Below are 10762 nucleotides of genomic sequence, written 5' to 3' on the forward strand. Positions count from 1 at the left end.
AGTCAAGAAAAGTACGACTATTTTTTGAGTTTTAAGAATCCGCATTATTCCATAATTGTAGAATTTGAAATAACATTTGAAACGGGCACAAACCATCCTAGCTTAGATATTTTTATGTAATACATCGAAACACATGTTGTTATGTTAGAATCAACTCCTACTTAAATGTTGTTAGACAGAGGTAACTCCTTTATCAACTGTCTGTGAATCTGATTTCTGTATTTTTAATTCATGACGTACTGAATTTGTGCTGTTAACTGTCATTGTTCTGGAAAAAAAAGATGCAAACAAAATAATGCATTAGAGTTAACAATTAAAAAAAAAAACGCATAATTACAGAAAAAAATTCTTGAATTTTACAAATTCATATTTCATATGAGTTAATTCTTAATTTTTTTTCGCTTCAAGTAATATGTTAAAATGTTTTTGACTCCATGATGACACTTATGTGTATATCATTTAAAATTAAAAGAACTTACACTAGGAGCATAAAAGATACTAAGGCAAATGCAGCCATCACAAAGAACACTAATCCATGGTAAAATGAGAGTGTTTGGTCATATATATTGGTGAATATTGTAACAGCTCCCAGGTTACAGATGGCTTCGATAAGGTAAACGTTAGAAAACAACACTCCTGAAATGTAAGTCATGATTAAAAATGTGTGTATAAGACAAAAGATGAGATAATTCATAAACATAATTCTAAGAGTTTTTTCCATATTTTAACTGATGACAATAACTGTCAAATCCAAACAGAAATATTTTACAGTAATCCTATCTACGCCACCATTTGTCCTTACTGTGTTAAAAGGTGGCGTCTTTTTCTCTTGACTCTAAATGTTTGGATATAACTTCAGTTATACATTTCCACATTACCGTCATCTTACAGAAAACAACCAAATATACTATTAACAAAGTGTAGTAAGGGCATACTCACAGTCGAATCATTCCATATAATTATATAAACTAGGTCCAAATACAAACTCTAAGAATAAAAAAAGCTTTGAACAACTGGACATTTGCAATCCAAACTGTATGACAAACGTGATTATTGTTACTTTCCAATTGTAAACTTCCTATTTCTTAGTGACAATATATACCAACACCAACAACTTATAGAATATAAATTTCACAGTTGTTATGTTATAATCGTGGCTGTGATTTGTAAACGGATACTGTAAATAAGCTTCACAGTTAGGGGTATGTTCAAATACTATACTCAAATACATAGGAAGATCGAAACAAAACAAAACAAAAATATGCATACTAGGAGTACTCAGATCCTAAAGTGTCGAAATAGGAAGCCAAATCCACCACCAAGAGGTTCTACGATGTGTAATACAAGGAATGAAGGCTCAGTGTTTTAGGGGTTTTGAAAGTTCTTACACTTCAAATCTTAATAGACAGACAATATATTATATGATTCGGGGTCAGACAAGCTTGCTTACTGGGTAGCTGAATGTTTCTATCTCACAGATATGAAACGAATTCACGTCTTACCAACTGACACCCCATCGAAATTTATACTAACCAGATTTTACTCACTTGCATCGTGACAGATGCTGCTGCCGAAGCAGGACATGCTTATGCGTGTTGAACAACTGATGTCACTTCCGTTTTCTGTGGGATTTCATATTGCAAGTGTTTTTTATTGTTTTTTTTTGTTTTGGTATGCTTTATGTTCTCTTTGCCATCAGTCTTTACATGTAATTTAATATTACTTTGCTATCTACATTGTGTATAATGATCGGTTTTGTTTCCTATTTTCACATTTTTGCCATGTACTTGGATTTTTATGTCTCTGAATTGTCTTCCTATCTTGACACTTCGATATTTTTGTCGAAATTAAAGAATCACCAGCAGCAAATTTAATAAATACATAATTGTAGATATATAAGTAAATAATAACGCAGTAATTTAAAATACCAATATGTCATAACAAGTAACGACCAAATTTATGAAATCAACCATAGTTTAAAAGTTTTCTACCATTATCTTACTTACTAAATACAAATAATTGATCAGAGAATACCTTTCTTATCTTTTCCAACCAACCGAGACAAAATAGCCTTTATCAATGAAATAGGTAGCATTCGTAATAAACCCGTAGCGGTAGCTGTAATAGATAGGAAGAAGAATATATTAAGGAATGTTTTTTAATATTTGAAAAGGTTCTACAAAATAACTAAGTTTTCTCAAAGAGAATCGACCAATCAGAAATCCTGTTACATATTAGATTAAATCATAATCATATAAAATTTGTTATTTGTATAGTGAAACTTTCTTTAAGCTTTATCTATGATTGTTCTGTTATCATTTGACGAGAATCGGGTTATAAGGGGTCCAGATCTCTGGTCGTTCTTCCCTCTGTCTGTCTGTTGATATATTTTGAATTCTGGATAATATCAAAGAGTTTTACCAATAAATCTGGTACCGTGAGGGTCCGGGTGTCACAAGAGCTTAGCTTGTAAAAGGCGACTTAATAGTGCTGAGAACCCTGGTCGGGGCTAGGGCGCTCTGTCAACAGAGCAACTGGGTTGCGTATCCCATAATACGGACGAACTGACTACAAACCATAGTGTTGCAACGTGTTGGGAAAGATGCCACTTCCTTGCACGTTAAAGAATCCTGATGTGGTATTCGATAATAGGAGTAGGAACCTTTGAGCTCCGTCGCGGGGGGAGGGGGGGCTAAATTGCCCGACCCTACCCCCTCTCCCTATTCCAAAATTTGTCAATTCTATTATCCTTGTGTCAATCAATCAATCAATCAATCTGTTCAAGTTTTTGTACATTCTTTGTAAATTAAATAAAACATTAGCCACATGGTATATCATATTTGATGTTAATATTGTCACGTTCTGTTTTCTCTTTAAATTAAGAAACTATTTTCAGTTTTTTTCAAGTTTCAAGACGATAATTAAGGTATTTCTGATATATTTCTTATTTACTTGTTCATGAATTTTTCGATTTCTGGACCTGAACAAAATAAGGGAGATCATACCTATTACATGGATCATTTTTTTTGTAATCTTGCAAAATTATACAGAAGTACGTATTTTAAATGAATAAATTAATAGTGTTTAAAAAGATTTTCTTATAAAAAGAAATAGTCAAAGTTAAAAAAAAATATGAATTTTTGGCATAAAATTATATGTGGTAAAATTACCGAATTATTGAAGAAAAAACTAAAACATTTCAAGGTGGAGATAATTGGCGGAAAAATGTTCTGCAATGGGAATATTAGTTTTTTTTTAGTTAGTTTACAATTACAAGAAAAAAAGTTCGGTGACACCAAATTTTCTCTTTGAAATATGAAAGAATGTCAGATAAGTTGTCTTCATACAAAATTTTATGAAATGTTATCCTACAAGTTTTCCAAAAGTTTGCAAAATAGTGAAAATTCTCTACAGTATGTATATAAAATGTTGTAAAAAATCTCCTGTTTTAGACTCAATTATCTCAAAATTAAGTTTTATGATCTATGTTTTTTAAATTAAATTTTTTGAAGGTCATATTCTAGAAACATGAGGAAAATCTATATACTAAAAAAATTAGTTTTGATCTATGATCTTAAAACTAGTGAGAACGTTGTGTACATTATTAGATTATTTAATATTTTTTCAACGAGAGGGAGTTTCTCATGCTTATCTCGTCGAGCGGCTTTGCCGCGAGACAAGATGAACATGAGAAACTCTCGCGAGTTGAAAAAAAAATAATAATCTGTTCATCGATCTTTTGCTGAATTGTAAGATATTAGTTTTTTTTTTTTATTTTCAGTTACCCGACCTAAATATGTCAGTTTTATTAGCTCTGCACATTTCCTTTCGGGACTATTTTTTCGGCGACGTGCTACGTGACGTCACGTATGTTATGCAGCAGTGATACGCATCATTTGAAAAAATCGATTAACTATGACGGTTGCGTTTAAAATATGTGGAATAATTTTGGGATTAATTAATTTTATCGAGTAAGTCACTGTATTAAATCATTTTCCATTGTAAACTAGAAAATATATATTGCTACAAATTAGCCATTATTTCATATGCAGTAAACAAACAGACGGTTATTCGGGTCGTCAAATATTCCTACGTTGTTAATTGTATGTCACGAGAGGACATAGAAACCTGCGATAATTTCCATTCTCACTCGACTGGCGTGAGATTAAAAATTATCGTATAGCAAGATCAAAGGAATTTTAAACAAAATAGCAATAAATACCTATATATAGCATCATATCTGTGCCAGACAAGCCAAACAAAATATAACAAGATAATGATGAGATTTGTCCAAACAATACAATTAATTCATCCCTAATTGAAGCATGTCTCTTTTGAAGTAGTCTCACTAATACTCCACCAACGATGTACATCGATAGATCCACAGCAGCATTATACCATCCAATATGTTCAGGGGACCAACAGAAAGGCTGTCCGAGAACGTAAATTGACCGAATAACGAAAAACCCAATTATTGAAATGTAAATAAAAATGTACACGGACAAGTTACTAAAAAGAGATTTTACATTTCGTTTTCCGGTAGATCTTGCTTGCCATATTGAACACAACTGCAAAGGGACATCTTTACATTTCAATGTTGTAGTATTTTCACGTGGTTTCCAGGGATCTTCTAATTGTACAAGAATAAGAATTAATAGAGCAAACATCATGCAGGAGGATATAAGGTAGGGATAAGTAAACCCTACAATTTCAATAAGATATCCTGCTACTATCTGTGAGCATATAGTACCCAAACCAAGCAGCGAATCGTATATTACTACCAAAAAAGTCCTTTCGTTCCCTTCACCCGTTGTATCAGCTAGTATTGCTAAATTTGCTAAGTGAAATGCATAAAACGTTCCAGATAAACCTAAAATTCCTGAAGCCATTACATAATAGTATAAACTTAAGTTTTTGTACACGATAAAGGTTCGCAAAATTATTGCTATGCACGCTACAGTTATATTCCATAGTATCAACGGCTTCCGTCCGATTTTATCAGCAATTGGGCCTGCAAAAATTAAAACTGGAATTGCAGAAGCTGCTTGCGCTAAAGATATATACCACGTCCAGTTAGAAGTTTCGCCTTGAATCTTTTCGTCCGATGCAGATGTTTTTGCACTCGAATTACATTCTTTCGAAAACTTTTGATGTGATATTGATTGTAAATTAGTATCATTTGAAATCCTTTGAAGATAAGCATAAATGTATTGCGGTTGTGCTGTTCCACAAATCTCCATTGAACATCCATAAATCATTACACACACACTGACAAGAACATGCGTTTTTAAGTGACTTGTTCTCTTGTGTCCCAATAATGGCGTGTTGTCATCCATGTCTTAACACAAATTTGCTCTGTGCTCTAGGCTAAGTTATAAGAAGCAAAAGTTCTTTGTTGCAAACCGTAACATTATCTGCACTTATAATCCCACGTGCTGGCTTGTCATAAGAGCATGTCAACACACCGTGTTTGTGTTATCTTTCAATTAAACCTTATATATCATAGTGATATTGCGTGTAATTATTTTGCTCAAACTACAAATCTACAAATAAGATAAACCATTGTATCTATCTTAATTTGACCCAAAGAGAACTTTCCGAAGGTACAAACTAAAGCTATTGAAATGTCTTACTGACCGTTAGCACATATTTTTTCAAAAGTTTAATATTGTTTTTTTTCACTCGCAAGCTTTGTGAAAGGAAAGATGTCAAGTTTTGTATACATCTATCGTACTTGGAGGGTTTTAGGCAGAATAGAATACAATCGAGTAGGTTTATCGTTTATCTAGATTCTTCGCTTCCGCCCGCGGCGACGTCACAGAAAATACGACGTCGTAGTGGAAAATATACAAATATGCGGAGGTTACTTGACCTGAACACAGTTAGTACAATTAAAGCCCATAAAATTTGAACGGGGATAATTCTAAAGTCCGTGATCACTTTCAATATACGGAAAGTCCATTTCACTTTACACACAACACTAATCATCTTCTTTCAGTGCACTGTTGGATATTGACATGAGCGTTCACTTTGGCTTGGCGATTCGATTTTCTCTGCCTGTTGAATGGTTTTTGTACTATCATCGTTTACATGCGGAATGTTAGTGTTCATTAGGATAAAATTTGACGATCGGTCTTGTTGTTTCTTCGGTATTTGTCTTAACATGTGCGGATCGAATAAGTCCATCCATGCCTCGTACTACATAGGTCACAATTCCGATTTTCCAGTTGACTCTGGGTGATTCGTGGTGAATTTGAACGATATCACCGACTTGAATTGTGTGATTATTATTTCCAGTAGTTCGATGAAACTCGCGTAACGACGTAAAATAGTCCATTTTCCAACGTTTCCAAAAGTAATGTTGTTGTGCGTCTGCCGTACAGTAGATGAGCTGGGATCAGTGCTTCACAGTTCCTAATATCGGACGAAAAATAGGTTTATAGCGGCCTATCATTTAGAGCAGATTCAATGTTAGTAGACTCGGATATTATTGTCACTAAAGTTTCCATATCCACCTGCGAACGACCAAGAATTTTCTTTAAACTAGTTTTGATCAGTCCAATAAGTCATTCCCAAAATCCACCATACCAAGGCGCACATTCAATCCATGTGATCGTAAGAGTCTTAAATTACTTCCGAATTGCAAAGTCTCTTTATTTCCTCTGAACCAGCAATAAATGTTGTAGAATTGTCCGAAATAAGTGTTTTTGGCAGTGATTTATGGCTGATAAAACGACTTAACGCTTGAATAAGCGAATATCGCTGAGATTGGGAACAACTTCAAGGTGTACTAGGCGAGTCGAGGCACACGTGAAAAGACACACATGTTTTCTTGTAGGTATAGTCTGCTTCTCGGATGATCTACGCTCCAGTGTTGGTAAACGGGGGTGCATCTTGCACTATTATTTTTGATAACTAAGACATGGTGGGTGCTCGGTAGGGTTTTCCGATTACACGTTTGCATGACACATTTTTGGGTTATCTTTCTGACGCACTGTCTAATCGTAGGTATCTAATAGTTCTGACGTAGGTACGAAGTGGTTGCATTGAGTCCTGAATATAGCAATTGTTCATGTGCGTCGGATATGACTAGTTTGGTAAAAGTGTGATCTGATGGTAAGGTATACGGAAATTTTGTTTGTTCTGGGGTGGGTGCGTTGTTGATTCTTCCATTGCATCTGATTAATCCTTGTTTGTCCATGAATAACCCAAGTTGTCGAATTCTCGGAGCCTTGTTTAGTGATGTTCTTCCAGTGCTTTTCAATATCGATAATTCGGTTGCATACGATGACTCTTGGCAATGTTTTTTCCAAGCACGGACGGCAAAGTCAAGTTCTGTAGGTTGCAATGTTCCAATTTGTTAATGGTTCTTAAACTTTCCACAGTTCGATATAAATCTCATAACAACTGCGGTCACACGGATCAGTTTTCTATGAATGCTGAATCTTGTAATATCAATGCATTAAGTTCGTTCTCATTAGTGATCTCGATGTAAGACTCCTCTGCAATTTTTGAAATCACGGTTTCTCTCGTTATAATTCGTTGATTTGACCACTGATTTCTGTATATTACCCATTTCGGTCCTTTTCTCCAAAGCTCTGTAGGTTGCAATGTTCCAATTGGTTAATGGTTCTTTAATTTCGACAGTTCGATATGAATCTGATGACAAATGCGGTCACACGGACATATGTGTCCAGTGTGGTGGACGTTTTTTTTTTTAACAAACGGTCGGCATTCCAATGGGAACAAATTATACTCCTTAACCTATTCCTTCACTCTAATGGCCCCGTGTAGGTCCGGGTGTCAAAAGAATAGGCCTGCAGCAGCGCTAAGCTTGTCGTAAAAGGCGACCAGATAGTGCTCAGAACCCTAGCCAGGGGCTAGGGCGCTCTGCCCACAAAGCAACTGGGTTGTGTGCCCCAGGTGGTGAAATGGGTACCCCTGGTGTGTTACATGCTGGGATTGCCAGGCTATAATACGGAAAACCTGACCGCAAACCATAGTGGTGCACCGTGTTAGGAAAGATGCCACGTACCTCGCACGTTAAAGAACCCTACTGTGGTATTCTCCCGGAGTAGGAACCATAGGGCTTCGCCACAGGAGACTAAATTGTCCAACCCTACCCACCTCTCCCTATTTTCAGTGGCAATCAAAATTTGTCGACACCATTATCCTTGTGTCCCATCACATTTTTCATTTCATCATCGTTTCATGTTCATTTTATCATCCACTTCATGTTCATCGCCTGAACATAGCTGAAATATTGCTGCTCGAGCGTTAAACCCCAACAATCAATCAATCTTCACTCTTATGAGGCTGACTTTATAGCTGATCTGATCCGAAAGAAAGAATATACGTTTGGCTAGATCCTTTAATCTCAGTTTCCGCTATATAGATGACATCCTAATTTCGGGGAATTGGTACATCGCATCTGCCCCCAAAGTCTTTGAAATAAAGGATACTACACACACACAGTGAAGTCAGCCTCATATCTTGACCTACACTTAGAAATCGATGGTAAAGGAAAACTATTGACCAAACTTTACGACAAATTTGATGACCTTTCATTCAGAATTGTCAACTTTCATCTGTGGCAACATCCCTTCAGCACCTGCGTATGGAGTGTTCATATCACAACTCACACGTTATGTCAGACCTTGCCGAAACTACGCAGACGTTTTGTATCGCACTCTAACAAATAGGCTTCTGGAACAGGGTTATGTTGCTACAAGATTGAAATCATCACTGCTGAAGTTTTATGGTCGTCATCATGAACTCGTGGATCTATTAGTGTATCCATCTGCACCACGAAAACTGATTTATTCAACGGGTCATAGATTTCATTTCCTCGTTTGTCTACCCCGGACTTGACTTTTTATGAGCAACTCGGCGGGTGTTTCTACAAAAGCAGAGGACGCTTACCCTACTGGTGCACCTGGTCCGCGCTCCGAGTTGCTCATTTGCTTTTGTTGCTTTGTATGTATGATTTTAGTTACTTTATGTTCTGTGTTGTGTATGTCTGTTTTCCATGTCTGGTCTTTGTCCCTGGATTACATTCTTTTGATTACCGCTATGACCTTGGTTCCCTTGATTACTCTTACAGTAAATTCCGCTGCTGTTATTTCTCTTGATTTTGCCATCTTTAGTCTTTAATTGGATCCACATACACATATACGCAGCCGTCCCATCAGATAACGAAATCCTTCGTTGAAAATAAGATCTAGGGATTGCAATTGTGGCAGCTTTCTGAATATCGCTAGCTATTTGGAGCCATGTATCTCTCAAACTGTCTGATATCGGTTCATCCCAATTGAGTCCACATTTCCATAATTCTTAGATAAATGTTTTAGATCTGATTATATGGGTAACAAGTCCTAGCGGATCATATATCTGGGTGCTGTGTCTCAAGATTTCTCGTTTCGTAACTTTGTCGTTACTTTCTAATTTGAATGTCCGTGGTGGATACGTGATGTTGTCAGTTGTACTGTTCCAAAGTATTCAAAATACTTTTGTGGGTTGATCTTTGTCTAATACATCCTGACCTTTTGCTAATTACCTATTTTCTTGATCTTAGATTGAATTCAGCTATTGCCATCATTTTTCTCGCTTCGATGAAATTCTATGTATCATCGGTTTCGTCTCGCACGCTTGAAATGATATTTTCCACATACATATCTCTCTCCACGATTTCTGCCGTTTCGGTCTTGCTCAACTGTAAATGTACGGTTGCACTCAGAATAAATGGTGAGCACGTTGCTCCGGATAACACGGATTTAAACCTGTACGTCTGGAGTGGGCTGTTCGAATTGGACAGATTACTGAGTCATAGGAATCGTGTGGCGTCTCTGTCTGCTTTGTTCAATCCAACATGTAGGACAGCTTTCTCGATATTGTTTGTGATAGCAACTGGGTTCGCTCGAAATCGCAGCAATATTTTGGTCAAATCGTTCAACTCGGGTGGGGTGTCCATCAAACAATCACTTAGACTCGGGTGGTTTGGTGACTGACGACTACAGTCGTACACTATTCTGATCGGGGTAGTAGCTGAACCTTTATATATTGGGTGGTGGGGTATATAATGTATATAATGAACTTTGGGTGCGTTCGACTTTATGTCACTCATTTTTGGCTTCCTTGTTGTTTATGCCAATTGACTCAAGATTCCAAAATTTCTTATGTTTTGCTCATCGATCTTGTGCGATATTATTACGTTGAGCATGCTAGTTGTCGCTGATCTGCATTTTTGATTACGAGTTACTTTCACTGGTCCTGATAACAAGTAGCCAATCTTTGATTTCACGGCTGTTGGGCCATTACCTCTGACAATGCAACTTTCCACGATGTCTCTATAATAGTCGACGCCTATTAATAGCTCGATTTCAAATGATTCTTGATTCTCATGGTAATGGGATGTGCTAGCTTCAATCCACGCAATTATTCATGGTTATTTTCAATTTTGCGTGTGTAGTATTGTAATGGCATAGCTATCTTTGGTATTATCAATACTTTGATTGGTAAGTTTTGTCAAATATCGTTTACAAGTACACTGTTGTGGTATCTAAATTCCTAGTATTTTGTCTCCGCCGCCGAAAGAAGCTTAGCTTCTTTTCAATGGTACTCTGTTACGAATGATCGCTGTGCTCCCTCGTCGAACAAAATGTTAGTATCTATATAAATCTGGTAGAATCATACTGGCAATACCGCTGTATTAAGAATTATGCTGTCTCGAAACTTGGAGGTCAGAGAGTACGATACACTTGTG

The 10762-nt window shown here is 36.4% G+C and overlaps 1 protein-coding gene across 1 annotated transcript; it reads right to left on the reverse strand.

The window, feature by feature from the left end:
- Positions 1 to 12: 12 nt before the first annotated feature.
- Positions 13 to 5513, reverse strand: LOC148627479 (lysosomal proton-coupled steroid conjugate and bile acid symporter SLC46A3-like). Its single transcript, XM_088573900.1, has 4 exons — positions 4223 to 5513; positions 2035 to 2118; positions 480 to 636; positions 13 to 268 (listed from the first exon to the last, which is right to left on the reverse strand). Exons 1-4 carry the CDS (start codon positions 5334 to 5336, stop codon positions 172 to 174), a joined length of 1452 nt encoding a protein of 483 aa, XP_088430026.1. The 5' UTR covers positions 5337 to 5513; the 3' UTR covers positions 13 to 171.
- Between the last annotated feature and the right edge of the window lie 5249 nt (positions 5514 to 10762).

The sequence above is a fragment of the Perna viridis genome, chromosome 1 (genome assembly GCF_037379345.1).
Source record: "Perna viridis isolate PV_CMFRI_1.1 ecotype Kerala chromosome 1, ASM3737934v1, whole genome shotgun sequence".
Classification (NCBI taxonomy): domain Eukaryota; kingdom Metazoa; phylum Mollusca; class Bivalvia; order Mytilida; family Mytilidae; genus Perna; species Perna viridis.

Excerpts from the sequence above, each read along its gene's own strand:
- LOC148627479 (XM_088573900.1), bottom strand. The coding sequence starts at position 5,336 with ATGGATGACAACACGCCATTATTGGGACACAAGAGAACAAGTCACTTA. Across the intron at positions 2,119-4,222 it reads AGATATGATGCTATATATAG|CTACCGCTACGGGTTTATTA; the intron begins GTATTTATTGCT and ends TATCTATTACAG. Across the intron at positions 269-479 it reads GTATCTTTTATGCTCCTAGT|AACAATGACAGTTAACAGCA; the intron begins GTAAGTTCTTTT and ends TTTTTTTTCCAG.